The sequence below is a fragment of the Oncorhynchus keta genome, chromosome 26 (assembly GCF_023373465.1).
Source record: "Oncorhynchus keta strain PuntledgeMale-10-30-2019 chromosome 26, Oket_V2, whole genome shotgun sequence".
Lineage (NCBI taxonomy): Eukaryota > Metazoa > Chordata > Actinopteri > Salmoniformes > Salmonidae > Oncorhynchus > Oncorhynchus keta.
The window spans coordinates 40005006-40026779 of record NC_068446.1 but is presented as its reverse complement, the minus strand read 5'-3'; the positions used below and the strand labels follow the sequence as shown (position 1 = coordinate 40026779).

Below are 21774 nucleotides of genomic sequence, written 5' to 3'. Positions count from 1 at the left end.
CTGAATGACTCCTACGCTGAATGACTCCTACGCTGAATGACTCCTACGCTGAATGACTCCTACGCTGAATGACTCTTACGCTGAATGACTCTTACGCTGAATGACTCTTACGCTGAATGACTCCTACGCTGAATGACTCTTACGCTGAATGACTCCTACGCTGAATGACTCCTACGCTGAATGACTCTTACTCTGAATGACTCCTACGCTGAATGACTCCTACGCTGAATGACTCCTACGCTGAATGACTCCTACTCTGAATGACTCTTACGCTGAATGACTCCTACGCTGAATGACTCTTACGCTGAATGACTCTTACGCTGAATGACTCCTACGCTGAATGACTCCTACGCTGAATGACTCCTACTCTGAATGACTCCTACGCTGAATGACTCCTACTCTGAATGACTCCTACGCTGAATGACTCCTACGCTGAATGACTCTTACGCTGAATGACTCTTACGCTGAATGACTCCTACGCTGAATGACTTTTAGTTGTTGTAACTGCAGGGAGCCTCTGACTGGCTCATCCTTTTGTGTTACCCTGCAGGTCAAATGGTAAGTGGAGCTGAAACTGTCCATCCCGGCCTATCGCATCGTCGCGTTGGTTCTTCTCGATCAGTATGAGCTCACTCGGGTTGTAAAAGGAAGAGCAGCAGTTTGGCTGTAAGACTTAGCTCTTCCTTGAACATTTGTTTTGAAAGGGGAGTGAAACGTTTGGGTTGGAGAAGGAGAGGACAACAGGATGTCAGAAGTCCGTGTGTTATCACAACAAGCTGCTTTTTATTTTTACTAGTGTGTGTGAAAATAGGTAACGCTACCTGAAGTGTGTGTGTGTGTGGGATGGGGTGTTCCGTGTGTGTGTGGGGGGGGTTCCCTGGTGAGGGATTTTACGCAAACATTTCAATAAGGAAATTCTAATGTCAATCTTACTACTGTATTAAAACTTACTACTGTATTAACACTTACTACTGTATTAAAACTTACTACTGTATTAACACTTACTACTGTATTAAAACCTACTACTGTATTAACACTTACTACTGTATTAAAACTTACTACTGTATTAACACTTACTACTGTATTAAAACTTACTACTGTATTAACACTTACTACTGTATTAAAACCTACTACTGTATTAACTTACTGCTGTATTAAAACTTACTACTGTATTAAAACCTACTACTGTATTAACTTACTGCTGTATTAAAACTCACTACTGTATTAAAACTCACTACTGTATTAAAACCTACTACTGTATTAAAACTTACTACTGTATTAAAACTTACTACTGTATTAACACTTACTACTGTATTAACTTACTACTGTATTAAAACTTACTACTGTATTAACACTTACTACTGTATTAAAACTTACTACTGTATTAACACTTACTACTGTATTAAAACTTACTACTGTATTAAAACTTACTACTGTATTAAAACTTACTCTTGTATTAACACTTACTACTGTATTAACTTACTACTGTATTAACACTTACTACTGTATTAACACTTACTACTGTATTAAAACCTACTACTGTATTAAAACTTACTACTGTATTAACACTTACTACTGTATTAAAACTTACTACTGTATTAACACTTACTACTGTATTAACTTACTACTGTATTAAAACTTACTACTGTATTAAAACTTACTACTGTATTAACACTTACTACTGTATTAACACTTACTACTGTATTAACACTTACTACTGTATTAAAACCTACTACTGTATTAAAACGTACTACTGTATTAACTTACTACTGTATTAAAACTTACTACTGTATTAACTTACTACTGTATTGAAACCTACTACTGTATTAAAACTTACTACTGTATTAACTTACTACTGTATTGAAACCTACTACTGTATTAAAACTTACTACTGTATTAACTTACTACTGTATTGAAACCTACTACTGTATTAACACTTACTACTGTATTAAAACTTACTACTGTATTAAAACTTACTACTGTATTAACACTTACTACTGTATTAACTTACTACTGTATTAACACTTACTACTGTATTAACACTTACTACTGTATTAAAACCTACTACTGTATTAAAACTTACTACTGTATTAACACTTACTACTGTATTAACACTTACTACTGTATTAACACTTACTACTGTATTAAAACTTACTACTGTATTAAAACCTACTACTGTATTAAAACTTACTACTGTATTAACTTACTACTGTATTAAAACTTACTACTGTATTAAAACCTACTACTGTATTAAAACTTACTACTGTATTAAAACTTACTACTGTATTAAAACTTACTACTGTATTAACACTTACTACTGTATTAAAACCTACTACTGTATTAAAACCTACTACTGAATTAACTTACTACTGTATTAAAACCTACTACTGTATTAAAACCTACTACTGTATTAAAACTTACTACTGTATTAACTTACTACTGTATTAAAACTTACTACTGTATTAAAACTTACTACTGTATTAACTTACTACTGTATTGAAACCTACTACTGTATTAAAACTTACTACTGTATTAACTTACTACTGTATTGAAACCTACTACTGTATTAAAACTTACTACTGTATTAACTTACTACTGTATTGAAACCTACTGCTGTATTAAAACTTACTACTGTATTAAAACTTACTACTGTATTAAAACTTACTACTGTATTGAAACCTACTACTGTATTAAAACTTACTACTGTATTAACACTTACTACTGTATTAACACTTACTACTGTATTAACACTTACTACTGTATTAAAACTTACTACTGTATTAAAACGTACTACTGTATTGCACTAAAAGCAGATGCAGCCCAATTCATTGTTTGAGCTACTATCTCGCCAATGGTGTTTTCTCTCTCAAAACAAGCAGACGTGTGAGGCTGTACTCGAATGCAGAGGTTGGGTGTTTATGTCCGTTGTATGGATGAGAACACAAACTGAAGGGTCTGTTTGCTGACTTTACTGAGGGAGAGACAGAAGCATGTAGGATGACTGGGTTTCAGTTGCTGGTTGGTTGAAATCTGGGACCTTTGGCCAGACTTTCTGGTAACAGCCAATGTGGTTGTGGATTCCGATCTCCCTCAGTCTCTCTTTTCTCTTCTGTTTCTCTCTTTCTGTCTCTCTCTCTCTCTTTCTGTCTCTCTCTCTTTCTGTCTCTCTCTCTCTTTCTGTCTCTCTCTTACTCACTCACTCAAACACACACACACACACACACACACACACACACACACACACACACACACACACACACACACACACACACACACACACACACACACACACACACACACACACACACACACACCATGTTCCTTCCTATGTACTTCACGGTATAGTTTGTGAAAGCAGCAACTGAGCGACAGATAAGAACCGCTGCGACCTACAGTAGTGGTGACCTGAACCTCAGATAATGGCTTCTGTCATTCCCATTTAAAAGGCCCCATGAGTACCAAATCTGGTGTCAAATGAAAGCTAAGAGTCTATATTTTTATTGTTGTTGAAATTAAGGCATATATATATATATATACATGTTTTAGCATGTTTTAAAATTGTGAATATCAGGAATAAGTAAAGGTTTTGATTTCTGGTCAAACACATGGGAAAGGGATCTTAGAAAACGACTAAGTCTGAAAAGGTATTTGAAATATATCAAAACACACAACCATGTTGAATTAAAGACCCCTGCCAACTAATATCATCACTTAGATTTCGTTTTTTGAGAAATCATTTGCCTTGTTTAAGTTTAAGAAACATTGGCCTGTGACTTCAGAAAATTCTGTTGCCAAAAAACCCACCTTGAAGATATTTTCACAGTTCTCCCTGTCCTGAGGGAGGATAACAACGGTTCACAGAAATACAAACCAATTAGTTATCTTGTTTTTACTCCTATCTATTTGACTTATGAATTATTTATACACTGAACAAAAATATGAACACAACATGCGTTTATATCAGTTACAGTTCATATAAGGAAATCAGTCAATTTAAATATATTCATTTGGTCCGACTATATGGATTGTACACGACAGGGAATACAGATATGCATCTGTTGGTGCACAGATACCTTCAAAAGATAAGGGTAAGGGGTGTGGATCAGATAACCAGTCAGTATCTGGTGTGACCACCATTTGCCTCATTCAGCGCTACACAACTATTTTGCATAGAGTTGATCAGGTTGTTGATTGTGGTCTGTTGAATGTTGTCCCACTCCTCTTCAATGGCTGTGCAGAGTTGCTGGATATTGATACACATCTCAGAGTTGATCAGGTTGTTGATTGTGGAATGTTGTCCCACTCCTCTTCAATGGCTGTGCGGAGCTGTTGGATAAGGATACACATCTCCTTAGAGTTGATCAGGTTGTGGCCTGTGGAATGTTGTCCCACTCCTCTTCAATGGCTGTGTGAAGTTATTACTGGAACACGCTGTCGTACTTGTCGATCCAGCGCATCCCAAACATTCTCAATGGTGACATGTCTGGTGAGTATGCAGGCCTTGGAAGAATGGCGAAATGTTCAGCTTCCAGGAATTGTGCACAGATCTTTGTGACATGTGGCCGTGCATTATCATGCTGAAAGATGAGGTGATGGTGGTGGATGAATGGCACGACAATGGGCCTCAGGATCTCATCACGGCATCTCTGTGCATTCAAATTGCCATTGATAAAATGCAATATTATTCGTTGTCTGTAGCTTATGCCTCCCCATACCATAACCCCACCTCCACCATGTGGCACTCTGTTCACAACGTTGACATCAGCAAACCACTCACCCACATGATGCCATACACGCTGTCTGCCATCTGCCCGGTACAGTTGAAAACGGGTTTTATCAGTGAAGAGCTCACTTCTTCAGTGTGCCAGTGGCCATCGAAGGCGAGCATTTTCCCATTGAAGTTGGTTACGACACCGAACTGCAGTCAGGTCAAGACACAGATGAGGACGACGAGCACCGATGAGCTTCCCTGAGACAGTTTGTGCAGAAATTCTTTGGTTGTGCAAAACCACAGTTGCATCAACTGTTCATGTGGTCTCAGACGATCCCGCAGGTGAAGAAGCTGGATGTCGAGGTCCTGGGCTGGCGTGGTTACACGTGGTCTGCGGTTGTGAGGCGGCTTATTGTAGAACATTGGAGGCGGCTTATGGTAGAGAAATTAACATTCAGTTCTCTGGATACAGCTCTGGTGGACATTCCTGCAGTCAGCGTGCCAATTGAACTCTCCCTCCAAATTTGAGACATCTGTGGCATTGTGACAAAACTGCACATTTTAGAGTGGCATTTTATTGTCCCCAGCACAAGGTGCACCTGTGTAATGATCATGCTGTTTAATTAGCTTCTTGATATGCCACACCTGTCAGGTTGATTGATAATCTTGGCAAAGGAGAAATGCTCACAAACAGGGATGTAAACAAAATGTGTGCACAACATTTGAGAGAAATAAGCTTTTTGTGCGTATGGAAAATTGCTGGGATCCTTTATTTCAGTTGATGAAACATGGGACCAACACTTTACATGTTGCGTTTCTATTTATGTTCAGTGTAGTTATAGTGTTTTTACTGATATCTATTTGGTTTATGAATTATTAAGTGATGAAAACTCGAAATTCTGTTAGCAAATTGGTAACGGAATCTCCGAAAAATCTGTAACCCCTCCCTATCTCGCGCTCTCTGCCTCTCTCTTCTCTCTCGCTCTCCAGTTTTTGTCACCTCTCTCTCTCTTTCTCTCTCTCTCCAGTTATTGTCACCTTTCTCTTTCTCTCTCTCTCTCTCCAGTTATTGTCACCTCTCTCTCTCTCTCTCTCTCTCTCCAGTTATTGTCACCTCTCTCTCTCTCTCTCTCTCTCCAGTTATTGTCACCTCTCTCTTTCTCTCTCTCTCTCCAGTTATTGTCACCTCTCTCTCTCTCTCTCTCTCTCTCTCTCCAGTTATTGTCACCTCTCTCTCTCTTTCTCTCTCTTTCTCTCCAGTTATTGTCACCTCTCTCTTTCTCTCTCTCTCTCCAGTTATTGTCACCTCTCTCTCTCTCTCTCTCTCTCCAGTTATTGTCACCTCTCTCTCTCTCTCTCTCCAGTTATTGTCACCTCTCTCTCTCTCTCTCTCTCTCTCTCTCTCTCTCTCTCTCTCTCTCTCTCTCTCTCTCTCTCTCTCTCTCTCTCTCCAGTTATTATCACCTCTCTCTCTCTCTCTCTCCAGTTATTATCACCTCTCTTTCTCTTCTCTTTCTCTCTCTCTCCCCCTCCCCCTCCTCCTCTCCCTGACTCTTGTGTTGGTTGGCAGTGAGGTCATTGTAGTAGGCTGAAGCTCTGTAGGAACCTGCACAGATGTAAGTGCTCTGATCGAATCTCCTTGACAAGGTCACTGTCGCTGGGTAGCTTTCACTATCCCTCCGGCTTGGGTTGGACCTATATCTGTCCAACCTCACCTGTCCAGGCCAGCATGGCCTGACCGCCCCTGCAACTAGCTGGCCACAGCGGTGAGCTAGGCGTTATTAGTTATGGTTATCTGCTCCCTACCCTGACCTCTGACCTTCTGTCCATCCATCAACCTAGACCCTGCCCTCTGCCCAGAGGGGTCCTTTGTGTTGGGTCTGTTGACTCCTGCCTGTTTTACCAAGGCCCACCAGCCTCCCAGTCATGCTGTGGCTCCAGTAGACAGGAAGTGAAGCTCTCTCCAGTCTCCAGGCTAGAGTGGTGTGTTGTTTGGTTTGTTAAATCTGATACACCACTACTGACGTGTTTAAATGTCTGTTTATTTTATTTTTATTTTACTCTGTTTACTACTTGAGTCGTCTCACTCCGTCTTCTGGTGGCTGGGACCAGTGTTGTCTCGTCACCCAGGAGTTCAGGGGACAGATTTTCTCCCCGTTTCCTTTTGAGGGCAAAGCTTTGCTGTAAGGGTTGAACTTTTCCCGGGTATCGCTCTCGTTCTCTCTGAGGCCCATTGTCTCTCTTTTCAGCCGCGGACTTGGGCTTTCCTCACATTATCCATGAGGATATACAGTGCCTTCCGAAAGTATTCGGCCCCCTTGAACTTTGCGACCTTTTGCCACGTTTCAGGCTTCAAACATAAAGATATAAAAGTGTATTTTTTGTGAAGAATCAACAACAAGTGGGACACAATCATGAAGTGGATCGACATTTATTGGATATTTCAACGTTTTTTAACAAATCAAAAACTGAAAAATTGGGCGTGCAAAATTATTCAGCCCCCTAAGTTAATACTTTGTAGAGCCACCTTTTGCTGCGATTACAGCTGTAAGTCGCTTGGGGTATGTCTCTATCAGTTTTGCACATCGAGAGACTGAATTTTTTCCCCATTCCTCCTTGCAAAACAGCTCGAGCTCAGTGAGGTTGGATGGAGAGCATTTGTGAACAGCAGTTTTCAGTTGTTTCCACAGATTCTCGATTGGATTCAGGTCTGGACTTTGACTTGGCCATTCTAACACCTGGATATGTTTATTTTTGAACCATTCCATTGTAGATTTTGCTTTATGTTTTGGATCATTGTCTTATTGGAAGACAAATCTCTGTCCCAGTCTCAGGTCTTTTGCAGACTCCATCAGGTTTTCTTCCAGAATGGTCCTGTATTTGGCTCCATCCATCTTCCCATCAATTTTAACCATCTTCCCTGTCCCTGCTGAAGAAAAGCAGGCCCAAACCATGATGCTGCCACCACCATGTTTGACCGTTGGGATGGTGTGTTCAGGGTGATGAGCTGTGTTGCTTTTACGCCAAGCATTGTTGCCAAAAAGTTCAATTTTGGTTTCATCTGACCAGAGCACCTTCTTCCACATGTTTGGTGTGTCTCCCAGGTGGCTTGTGGCAAACTTTAAACAACACTTTTTATGGATATCTTTAAGAAATGGCTTTCTTCTTGCCACTCTTCCATAAAGGCCAGATTTGTGCAATATACGACTGATTGTTGTCCTATGGACAGAGTCTCCCACCTCAGCTGTAGATCTCTGCAGTTCATCCAGAGTGATCATGGGCCTCTTGGCTGCAGTTAGATTACTTGTTGGTTACCACTGCATTGTTGGAACTAGAAGCACAAGCATTTCGCTACACTCGCATTAACATCTGCTAACCATGTCTATGTGACAAATAAAATTTGATTTGATTTGCATCTCTGATCAGTCTTCTCCTTGTATGAGCTGAAAGTTTAGAGGGACGGCCAGGTCTTGGTAGATTTGCAGTGGTCTGATACTCCTTCCATTTCAATAGTATCGCTTGCACAGTGCTCCTTGGGATGTTTAAAGCTTGGGAAATCTTTTTGTATCCAAATCCGGCTTTAAACTTCTTCACAACAGTATCTCGGACCTGCCTGGTGTGTTCCTTGTTCATCATGATACTCTCTGCGCTTTTAACGGACCTCTGAGACTATTACAGTGCAGGTGCATTTATACGGAGACTTGATTACACACAGGTGGATTGTATTTATCATCATTAGTCATTTAGGTCAACATTGGATCATTCAGAGATCCTCACTGAACTTCTGGAGAGAGTGTGCTGCACTGAAAGTAAAGGGGCTGAATAATTTTGCACGCCCAATTTTTCCGTTTTTGACTTGTTAAAAAAGTTTGAAATATCCAATAAATGTCGTTCCACTTCATGATTGTGTCCCACTTGTTGTTGATTCTTCACAAAAAAATACAGTTTTATATCTTTATGTTTGAAGCCTGAAATGTGGCAAAAGGTCGCCAAGTTCAAGGGGGCCGAATACTTTCGCAAGGCACTGTATGCTCACTAAACATACGCTATACTCATCCAAGCTAGCAATTTAAACTTCAGAGTAATTGTCATGTCAACCTGGACAATGAGAAGACTGCTTAGAAGGGGACAGGGATATGAGTGATAGATCTCTCTGTCTCTCTCCCATGATCTCCCTCTCTTGCTGTCTCTATTCATCTCCCTCTCCCTTGATCTCTCCCTCTCCCTCCCTCTTGTTGTCTCTATTCATCTCCCTCTCCCTTGATCTCCCACTCTTGCTGTCTCTATTCATCTTGATCTCTCTCTCCCTCTTGCTGTCTCTATTCATCTCCCTCTCCCTTTATCTCTCTCTCTCTCTCTTGCTGTCTCTATTCATCTCCCTCTCCCTTTATCTCTCTCTCTCTCTTGCTGTCTCTATTCATCTCCCTCTCCCTTTATCTCTCTCTCTCTCTTGCTGTCTCTATTCATCTCCCTCTCCCTTGATCTCTCTCTCTCTCTTGCTGTCTCTATTCATCTCCCTCTCCCTTGATCTCTCCCTCTCTCTTGCTGTCTCTATTCATCTCTCTCTCCCTTGATCTCCCTCTATTGCTGTCTCTATTCATCTCTCTCTCCCTTAATCTCTCTCTCTCTCTCCCTCTTGCTGTCTCTATTAATCTCCCTCTCCCTTGATCTCTCCCTCTCTCTTGCTGTCTCTATTCATCTCCCTCTCCCTTGATCTCTCCCTCTCTCCCTCCCTCTTGCTGTCTCTATTCATCTCCCTCTCCCTTTATCTCCCTCTCTCTTGCTGTCTCTATTCATCTCCCTCTCCCTTTATCTCCCTCTCTCTTGCTGTCTCTATTCATCTCACTCTCCCTTGATCTCTCTCTCTCTCTCTCTCTCTCTCTCTCTCTCTCTCTCCCTCTCTCTTGCTGTCTCTATTCATCTCCCTCTCCCTTGATCTCTCTCTCTCTTTCTTGCTGTCTCTATTCATCTCCCTCTCCCTTGATCTCTCTCTCTCTTTCTTGCTGTCTCTATTCATCTCCCTCTCTCTTTATCTCCCTCTCTCTTGCTGTCTCTCCTTCTGTGTGTGATAAGAGGTGACCTGTGACTGTGATGCTGCAGACACAGACTTCTCCAGATCATTCACAGCAGCACATCTTAGATCAGACAGACAGCACCACTGACAGACATATAGCACCACCGACGGCACGACAGACAGACAGGCAGACAGACAGCACTACTGACAGACAGCACCACTGACAGACATATAGCACCACCGACGGCACGACAGACAGACAGACAGACAGACACCTGGGAGAGCAGCTGGCCTGCTGCCAACTGCGGGAGCAAGCAGGGCAAACTCAGAGAGAAACGAGGGAGAAAGAGAGGAGAGGGGTGGAGGGGGAGTGTGAGGTGGAGGGGGAGGGAGGGGACACTAATCCTAAAAACACAGTGGTGCTTTTGGCTCTAGGCCTGTATTGCTGTCAAGTGTGGGTGTCAGAGGTTTAATACTAATGACATCCACTCTGAAGAAAAGCAGATCAGATCTCTCTCCCCTGAGGACTATATCCATGCACCAATGATGATAATAATAATAATAATAATATATGCCATTTAGCTGACGCTTTTATCCAAAGCGACTTACAGTCATGTGTGCATACATTCTACGTATGGGTGGTCCCGGGTTTAATCGAACCCACTACCCTGGCGTTACAAGCGCCATGCTCTACCAACTGAGCCACAGAAGGACCACCAATGACAACCTAATTTCTCTGAACTGAATGAAAACCTACACCTGTAAGCCTAACCTATACATAGCCATGATACTTCCCGGAAACACACTGCACACTGTATCGTAATTGTTGCTTTTTCAGGATAATATATTTAGCATTAAGCTGTTAACCTTTGTGCAGTTTGTTCTGTCTGTCTGACGCCTGTCATTTCTGTTCCTGGGTGTAACATGGCTGCTACTAGCTATTAGCATGAACACATTAGCCTTTAGCACTGTTAGCATAAACCCTTTCTAGCCCAATTCCTGCCCTTTCTGTTTGTTTTTTTCTAGTTGTTTGAGTCTGTATCTGTGGTATGTGATGCAACTAGATAGCTAGATCCCCTAGTTGCATCACATACCACAGATACAGACTCAAACAACTAGAAAAAAACAAACAGAAAGGGCAGGAATTGGGCTAGAAAGGGTTTTTGCTAACAGTGCTAAAGGCTAATGTCTGGCTAATTTCACGCCCCCATTTTTTCCTGTAGTTCACAGTCAGCTTCTTGGTCTTACTGACGTTGATGTGATGGGAGATAAAGACACTCAATCTAATATTATAATTGATCCCTCTCTCAGTATTAAATCTATGGGAGAACATTTCCATCAATGCCGGCTCTACAGGGCTCCCTTGAAAACATCTGTTTTGGACGCGACTTTATGACCACTATCCAATTTACACTCTGTAGTCAATTTAGAAGAAACAAATAAACAAATAAACAGACTCTTATCGACGCCACGTCGGCTGTTTTCAACCAGAGAAGTTGTTGCCTTCACTTTAAGCCATTGTGTGTTCATTAGAGACACTTCTGTGTGGATGCTGGCAGCTGTTTATCTTGGCACAGGTGCATGGCACTAGGATTAGCACACACAGTCCATAGCTCAGATAAGCACACACAGTCCATGGCTCAGATAAGCACACACAGTCCATGGCTCAGATAAGCACACACAGTCCATAGCTCAGATAAGCACACACAGTCCATGGCTCAGATAAGCACACACAGTCCATGGCTCAGATAAGCACACACACACAGTCCATGGCTCAGATAAGAACATACAGTCCATGGCTCAGATAAGCACACACAGTCCATGGCTCAGATAAGCACACACAGTCCATGGCTCAGATAAGCACACACAGTCCATGGCTCAGATAAGCACACACAGTCCATGGCTCAGATAAGCACACACAGTCCATGGCTCAGATAAGCACACACAGTCCATGGCTCAGATAAGCACACACAGTCCATGGCTCAGATAAGCACACACAGTCCATGGCTCAGATAAGCACACACAGTCCATGGCTCAGATAAGCACACACAGTCCATGGCTCAGATAAGCACACACAGTCCATGGCTCAGATAAGCACACACAGTCCATGGCTCAGATAAGCACACACAGTCCATGGCTCAGATAAGCACACACAGTCCATGGCTCAGATAAGCACACACAGTCCATGGCTCAGATAAGCACACACAGTCCATGGCTCAGATAAGCACACACAGTCCATGGCTCAGATAAGCACACACAGTCCATGGCTCAGATAAGAACACACAGTCCATGGCTCAGATAAGCACAGTCCATGGCTCAGATAAGCACATCCATGGCTCAGATAAGCACACACAGTCCATGGCTCAGATAAGCACACACAGTCCATGGCTCAGATAAGCACACACAGTCCATGGCTCAGATAAGCACACACAGTCCATGGCTCAGATAAGCACACACAGTCCATGGCTCAGATAAGAACACACAGTCCATGGCTCAGATAAGCACACACAGTCCATGGCTCAGATAAGCACACACAGTCCATGGCTCAGATAAGCACACACAGTCCATGGCTCAGATAAGAACACACAGTCCATGGCTCAGATAAGCACACACAGTCCATGGCTCAGATAAGCACACACAGTCCATGGCTCAGATAAGCACACACAGTCCATGGCTCAGATAAGCACACACAGTCCATGGCTCAGATAAGCACACACAGTCCATGGCTCAGATAAGCACACACAGTCCATGGCTCAGATAAGCACACACAGTCCATGGCTCAGATAAGCCAGGCCCAGTGACTTAGAAATGTCTGACGGCTTTTACTGCCTCTGGGCTTGTTATCTGGCTTTCCTGGTTTTACTATCTGTTTTACTATCTGTTTTGGGACTTTTTCCTAAACGAGATACTAGTTATTTTGACTATGACACACAACATGTCATGTGTCACTGTCACATGATTTAGAACAGACATACTTTGCTGTCTGGATCTCTTCTTCCCTCATGGAACCTCCTCTTCCCTCATGGAACATCCTCTTCCCTCATGGAACATCCTCTTCCCTCATGGAACGTCCTCTTCCCTCATGGAACGTCCTCTTCCCTCATGGAACGTCCTCTTCCCTCATGGAACCTCCTCTTCCCTCATGGAACCTCCTCTTCCCTCATGGAACCTCCTCTTCCCTCATGGAACCATCACTTCCCTCATGGAACCTCCTCTTCCCTCATGGAACCTCCTCTTCCCTCATGGAACCTCCTCTTCCCTCATGGAACCTCCTCTTCCCTTATGGAACCATCACTTCCCTTATGGAACCTCCTCTTCCCTCAATGGACCTCCTCTTCCCTCATGGAACCATCACTTCCCTCATGAAACCTCCTCTTCCCTCATGGAACCTCCTCTTCCCTCATGGAACCATCACTTCCCTCATGGAACCTCTTCTTCCCTCATGGAACCATCACTTCCCTCATGGAACCTCCTCTTCCCTCATGTTGTTCATCAATACTGTATGAAGCCATAGTGTCCTTGACCGTATATGATGTCATTGTGTCCCTGACTGTGTATGATGTCATTGTGTCCGTGATCGTGTATGATGTCATTGTGTTGCCTGCCTCCTCTAAACTCTCTCTATTTTAATTATATTCTCAGCTGGAATGTCCTGAGTCAGTCCCCCGGTCCAGAGAACAACTCCCAGCATCAGCCAGTGCTGATGGGACCTGCTTCTCCACGATGAGTCTTCAAGATGGCGGCTGCGGCTATGCTAGCGACAATTTGGCGGCTATCACGGCCAGCGGCAGCATGCGGCGGCGCCTGGAGGACCAGGAGTTCACCCTGCGCATCTACCCTGGCGCCCTGGCCGAGGGCACCATCTACTGTCCTGTGGGCGCCCGCAAGAACACCACTGCTGCCGAGGCCATCGAGCGCCTGCTGGAGCGTCTGAGCCTGGACCGTACCAAATGCTACGTGCTAGCCGAGGTGAAGGAGTTCGGCGGGGAGGAGTGGATCCTCAACCCCAGTGACTGCCCAGTCCAGCGGATGATGCTGTGGCCCCGCAACGCCCTAGAGAATCGCTGTGGCCTGGGCAGTGGGGAGGACTACCGCTTCCTTCTCCGAGAGAAGAACCTGGACGGTTCCATCCATTATGGAGGCAGTCTCCAGATGTGGCTGCGCGTGACCGAGGAGCGCCGCCGCATGGTGGAACGGGGTTTCTTGCCCCAGCCCGCAGGGGGCGAGCACCCGGCCGACCTGTGCGCTCTCCCTGAGCTGACGGAGCACGCCCTGCTGGAGAGCCTCCGCTCGCGCTTCCGGCAGGAGAAGATCTACACCTACGTCGGCTCCATCCTCATCGTCATCAACCCCTTCCAGTTCCTACCCATCTACAACCCTAAGTACGTCAAGATGTACGACAACCACGCTCTGGGAGACCTGGAGCCGCACATCTACGCCGTGGCGGATGTGGCCTACCACGCCATGCTGCAGCGGCGGAGGAACCAGTGCATCGTCATCTCTGGAGAGAGCGGCTCGGGAAAGACCCAGAGCACCAACTTCCTGATTCATCACCTGACCGCCCTCAGCCAGAAGGGATTCGCCAGTGGGGTGGAGCAGATCATCCTGGGGGCGGGGCCTGTGTTAGAGGTAAGGTTGTGATTGGTTTGTTGACGGTCGTGGGGGGGATAATGTGTGTGTGTGTGTGTGTGTGTGTGTGTGTGTGTGTGTGTGTGTGTGTGTGTGTGTGTGTGTGTGTGTGGGGAGACTGCAACTCAGCATACACAAGAATGAACGTGATCGATGTGTTGTGAAATCTAGGTCATAACTGCTGACTGTATTAACCTAGAAAGACGAGTAGAGATGCTGCATGTAAGGATATGTAAGGATGGTATATGAAAGGATATGTAAGGATGGTATATGAAAGGATATGTAAGGATGGTATATGAAAGGATATGTTAGGATGTTATATGTAAGGATATGTAAGGATGGTATATGGAAGGATATGGAAGGATGGTATATGAAAGGATATGTTAGGATGGTATATGAAAGGATATGTAAGGATGGCATATGTAAGGATGGTATATGAAAGGATATGTAAGGATGGTATATGAAAGGATATGTAAGGATGTTATATGAAAGGATATGTAAGGATGGTATATGAAAGGATATGTAAGGATGGTATATCAAAGGATATGTAAGGATAGTATATGAAAGTATATGTAAGGATAGTATATGAAAGGATATGTAAGGATAGTATATGAAAGGATATTTAAGGATGGTATATGAAAGGATATGTAAGGATGGTATATGAAAGGATATGTAAGGATGGTATATCAAAGGATATGTAAGGATAGTAAATGAAAGTATATGTAAGGATAGTATATGAAAGGATATGTAATGATAGTATATGAAAGGATATTTAAGGATGGTATATGAAAGGATATGTAAGGATGGTATATGAAAGGATATGTAAGGATGGTATATGAAAGGATATGTAAGGATGTTATATGAAAGGATATGTTAGGATGTTATATGTAAGGATATGTAAGGATGGTATATGGAAGGATATGGAAGGATGGTATATGGAAGGATATGGAAGGATGGTATATGAAAGGATATGTTAGGATGGTATATGAAAGGATATGTAAGGATGGCATATGTAAGGATGGTATATGAAAGGATATGTAAGGATAGTATATGAAAGGATATTTAAGGATGGTATATGAAAGGATATGTAAGGATGGTATATGAAAGGATATGTAAGGATGTTATATGAAAGGATATGTTAGGATGTTATATGTAAGGATATGTAAGGATGGTATATGGAAGGATATGTAAGGATGGTATATGAAAGGATATGTTAGGATGGTATATGAAAGGATATGTAAGGATGGCATATGTAAGGATGTTATATGAAAGGATATGTAAGGATGGTATATGAAAGGATATGTAAGGATAGTATATGAAAGGATATTTAAGGATGGTATATGAAAGGATATGTAAGGATGGTATATGAAAGGATATGTAAGGATGGTATATCAAAGGATATGTAAGGATGGCATATGTAAGGATGTTATATGAAAGGATATGTAAGGATGGTATATGAAAGGATATGTAAGGATGGCATATGTAAGGATGTTATATGAAAGGATATGTAAGGATGGTATATGAAAGGATATGTAAGGATGTTATATGAAAGGATATGTAAGGATATGTTAGGATGTTATATATAAGGATATGTAAGGATGGTATATGAAAGGATATGTAAGGATGTTATATGTAAGGATATGTAAGGATATGTAAGGATGTTATATATAAGGATATGTAAGGATGGTATATGAAAGGATATGTAAGGATGGTATATGAAAGGATATGTAAGGATGGTATATGAAAGGATATGTAAAGATGGTATATGTAAGGATATGTAAGGATGGTATATGAAAGGATATGTAAGGATGTTATATGAAAGGATATTTAAGGATGGTATATGAAAGGATATGTAAGGATGGCATATGTAAGGATATGTAAGGATGGTATATGAAAGGATATGTAAGGATGTTATATGAAAGGATATGTAAGGATATGTTAGGATGGTATATGTAAGGATATGTAAGGATATGTAAGGATGTTATATGAAAGGATATGTTAGGATAGCATATGTAAGGATATGTTAGGATGGTATATGTAAGGATATGTAAGGATGGTATATGAAAGGATATGTAAGGATATGTAAGGATGTTATATGAAAGGATATGTTAGGATAGTATATGAAAGGATATGTAAGGATGTTATATGAAAGGATATGTAAGGATATGTAAGGATGGTATATGAAAGGATATGTTAGGATGTTATATGAAAGGATATTTAAGGATGGTAAATGAAAGGATATGTAAGGATGGTATATGAAAGGATATGTTAGGATAGCATATGTAAGGATATGTTAGGATGGTATATGTAAGGATATGTAAGGATATGTAAGGATAGTATATGAAAGGATATGTTAGGATGGTATATGAAAGGATATGTAAGGATAGTATATGAAAGGATATTTAAGGATGGTATATGTAAGGATATGTTAGGATGGTATATGAAAGGATATGTAAGGATAGCATATGTAAGGATATGTAAGGATGTATATGATGTATGTAAAGGATATGTAAGGATGGTATATGAAAGGATATGTTAGGATAGTATATGAAAGGATATGTAAGGATGTTATATGAAAGGATATGTAAGGATATGTAAGGATGGTATATGAAAGGATATGTTAGGATAGTATATGAAAGGATATGTAAGGATAGTATATGAAAGGATATTTAAGGATGGTATATGTAAGGATATGTTAGGATGGTATATGAAAGGATATGTAAGGATATGTAAGGATGGTATATGAAAGGATATGTTAGGATAGTATATGAAAGGATATGTAAGGATGTTATATGAAAGGATATGTAAGGATATGTAAGGATGGTATATGAAAGGATATGTTAGGATAGTATATGAAAGGATATGTAAGGATGGTAAATGAAAGGATATGTAAGGATAGCATATGTAAGGATATGTTAGGATAGCATATGTAAGGATATGTTAGGATAGTATATGAAAGCATATGTAAGGATATGTAAGGATAGTATATGAAAGGATATGTAAGGATAGTATATGAAAGGATATTTAAGGATGGTATATGTAAGGATATGTTAGGATGGTATATGAAAGGATATGTAAGGATATGTAAGGATGGTATATGAAAGGATATGTTAGGATAGTATATGAAAGGATATGTAAGGATGTATATATGAAAGGATATGTAGGATAGGATATGTAAGGATATATGAAAGGATGGTATATGAAAGGATATGTTAGGATAGTATATGAAAGGATATGTAAGGATGGTAAATGAAAGGATATGTAAGGATAGCATATGTAAGGATATGTTAGGATAGCATATGTAAGGATATGTTAGGATAGTATATGAAAGCATATGTAAGGATATGTAAGGATAGTATATGAAAGGATATGTAAGGACATGTAAGGATGTTATATGAAAGGATATGTAAGGATGGTATATGAAAGGATATGTTAGGATGGTATATGTAAGGATGTTATATGAAAGGATATGTTAGGATAGCATATGTAAGGATATGTAAGGATAGTATATGAAAGGATATGTAAGGATGTTATATGAAAGGATATGTTAGGATATGTAAGGATGGTGTATGAAAGGATATGTAAGGATGGTATATGAAAGGATATGTTAGGATAGTATATGTAAGGATATGTAAGGATAGTATATGAAAGGATATGTAAGGATGTTATATGAAAGGATATGTAAGGATGTTATATGAAAGGATATGTAAGGATGTTATATGAAAAGATATGTTAGGATGGTATATGTAAGGATATGTAAGGATGGTAAATGAAAGGATATGTAAGGATATGTAAGGATAGTATATGAAAGGATATGTTAGGATGGTATATGAAAGGATATGTAAGGATGTTATATGAAAGGATATGTTAGGATGGTATATGAAAGGATATGTTAGGATGGTATATGAAAGGATATGTAAGGATGGTATATGAAAGGATATGTAAGGATGTTATATGAAAGGATATGTTAGGATATGTAAGGATGGTATATGAAAGGATATGTTAGGATAGTATATGAAAGGATATGTAAGGATGGTAAATGAAAGGATATGTAAGGATGTTATATGAAAGGATATGTAAGGATAGTATATGAAAGGATATGTAAGGATGGTATATGAAAGGATATGTAAGGATATGTAAGGATGTTATATGAAAGGATATGTAAGGATAGTATATGAAAGGATATGTAAGGATGGTATATGAAAGGATATGTAAGGATATGTAAGGATGGTATGTGAAAGGATATGTTAGGATAGCATATGTAAGGATATGTAAGGATGGTATATGAAAGGATATGTTAGGATAGTATATGAAAGGATATGTAAGGATGTTATATGAAAAGATATGTTAGGATGGTATATGTAAGGATATGTAAGGATGGTATATGAAAGGATATGTAAGGATGTTATATGAAAGGATATGTTAGGATAGTATATGAAAGGATATGTAAGGATGTTATATGAAAGGATATGTTAGGATAGTATATGAAAGGATATGTAAGGACGGTAAATGAAAGGATATGTAAGGATGGTATATGAAAGGATATGTAAGGATGTTATATGAAAGGATATGTTAGGATAGTATATGAAAGGATATGTAAGGACGGTAAATGAAAGGATATGTTAGGATAGCATATGTAAGGATATGTAAGGATGTTATATGAAAGGATATGAAAGGATATGTAAGGATGTTATATGAAAGGATATGTTAGGATAGCATATGTAAGGATATGTTAGGATGTTATATGAAAGGATATGTAAGGATGGTATATGAAAGTATATGTAAGGATGTTATATGAAAGGATATGTTAGGATAGTATATGAAAGGATATGTAAGGATAGTATATGAAAGGATATGTAAGGATGTTATATGAAAGGATATGTAAGGATATGTAAGGATGTTATATGAAAGGATATGTTAGGATAGTATATGAAAGGATATGTAAGGATAGTATATGAAAGGATATGTAAGGATGTTATATGAAAGGATATGTAAGGATATGTAAGGATGTTATATGAAAGGATATGTTAGGATAGTATAGGATAGTATATGTAATGATAGTATATTTAAGGATATGTTAGGATAGTATATGTAAGGATAGTATATTTAAGGATATGTTAGGATTAGAGGTCGACCGATTCTGATTTTTCAACGCGGATGCCGATACAGATTATTGGAGGACCAAAAAAGCAGAGGCATAGGGAAGTGGGAGGGGGGCATAATATGTCATGGTTACAAAGAGGAAGTGCATTATGAAAGCCCTGTAAATAGGATGTTTCACTAGCAGCAGTATATATTTTAAGCATGAGACGAAGCATGTCACTGTGAATTGTAGTCATGTTTTGTATTCCAGATTGGGTCGTCTCGACATGGCAGAACCTATATTTATCTGCTATTGCAAGGATCTGTGCTTGGACATTTTATAGTGTTTGAAAACCTTAATGCACCATTGCCTAATACAGATGGGATTCAGAGTCAATAATGGATTTTGGATTAGCGTTTTGATTTGGATGTATGAAAAGGCCTAGGACTACCAAAGGGCTCATTTTACATACAGTACCAGTCAAAGGTTTTGACACACCTACTCATTCAAGGGTTTTTCTTTATTTTGACTATTTTCTACATTGTAGAATAATAGTGAAGACATCAGAACTATGAAATAACACATATGGAATCATATAGTAACCAAAAAAGTGTAGCCAAAAAAGAAGCCACCCTTTGCCTTGATGACAGCTTTGCTCACTCTTGGCATTCTCTCAACCAGCTTCTGAGCACTTGTTGGCTGCTTTTCCTTCAATCTGTGGTCCAACTCATCCCAAACTATCTCAATTGGGTTGAGGTTGGGTGATTATGGAAGCCAGGTCATCTGATGCAGCACTCCATCACTCTCCTTCTTGGTCAAGTAGCTCTTACACCGCCTGTTGGGTCATTGTCCTGTTGAAAAGCAAATGACAGTCCCACTAAGCGCAAGGCAGATGGGATGGCTTATCTCTGCAGAATGCTGTGGTAGCGATGCTGGTTAAGTTTGCCTTCAAAATAAATCAAAGGCAGTGTCACCAGCAAAGCACCATCACACCTCCTCCTCCATGCTTCACGGTGGGAACCACACATGTGTAGATCATCCGTTCACTCTGCATCTCACATCTCACTTTTGGTTCCACGGCGGTTGGAACCAAAAATCTCAAATTTGGACTCATCAGACCAACGGATAGATTTCCACCGGTCTAATGTCCATCGCTCTTGTTTATTGGCCCAAGCAAGTCTCTTCTTCTTGTTGGTGTCCTTTAGTAGTGCTTTCTTTGCAGCAATTCAACCATGAATGCCTGATTTCACGCAGTCTCTTCTGAACAGTTGATGTTGAGATGTGTATGTTACTTGAACTCTGAAGCATTTACAGTGCCTTGCGAAAGTATTCGGCCCCCTTGAACTTTGCGACCTTTTGCCACATTTCAGGCTTCAAACATAAAGATATAAAACTGTATTTTTTGTGAAGAATTACAATACTTTATTTTGGTCCAATCTTCCCGGATATCTTCTGTTGAAAGAAAATAGACAAAAACGTACAGTTTTAAAATGTCTGGGGACCTTGTGATGGATCTTGTTAGCGCATAACTGTTGTTGTCTAAGGCTTATTTCCCGCTGTTAGCATCCTCGAGGCGAGTAATATGTCACTGACCTCGTGTGAACCAGTAGATATTTGACATAGGTGAATCTGAACACCTCTTAGGCTCTCAATGCCAATGTGGCTGCTCTTTTATCTAAAAAACAGTTTTGATAAGAGTAATTGTAAACATGTTTGTTCATCAATCACCTTGCTGAGGGGTGGGAACTGAACTTCTGAGCTTCTGTGTGGAGGAAGAGGGGGAAGGGAAAGGGAAAGGGAGCAACACCAGGACCTTGTATCTGTCTCAGAGCAGGCATGTCCACTATCTCTCTGATGATAGCATCTCTGTCAATAGAACAAGCAGACTCATTGAGCCATATTAGACTGTGAAACTGAGCACGAAGAGCAATACATTAGTGAACAAATCATTAAGTTTATTTGATCTCTCTTTTAGAATAAACCACATTCCTTACAATTAAAGTACTGTAAAATAAAGAATAACTCAATAACAGTTAACCTGACTGTGTGCTTTTCTAGCCAATTGGTCTTCTAGGCCTACTTCCTGTTCTATAGGTAGAAGATAACAACTTCCTGTTCTATAGGTAGAAGATAACAACTTCCTGTTCTATAGGTAGAAGATGACACATTCTTGTTCTATAGGTAGAAGATTCTTGTTCTAACAACTTCTATAGGTAGACTGTTCTGTTCTATAGGTAGAAGATAACAACTTCCTGTTCTATAGGTAGAAGATAACAACTTCCTGTTCTATAGGTAGAAGATAACAACTTCCTGTTCTATAGGTAGAAGATGACACAT

At 40.5% G+C, this 21774-nt stretch overlaps 1 protein-coding gene across 1 annotated transcript in view; it reads left to right on the top strand.

Annotated features, from left to right (window-relative positions):
• Positions 1-21774, top strand: part of LOC118378820 (unconventional myosin-IXAa-like) — a 311583-nt gene that overhangs the window by 63535 nt on the left and 226274 nt on the right. Inside the window, 1 exon segment of the mRNA XM_052480840.1 lies at positions 13368-14354. Within this exon segment, the coding sequence (XP_052336800.1) occupies positions 13449-14354 (906 nt within the window). The 5' untranslated portion in view covers positions 13368-13448.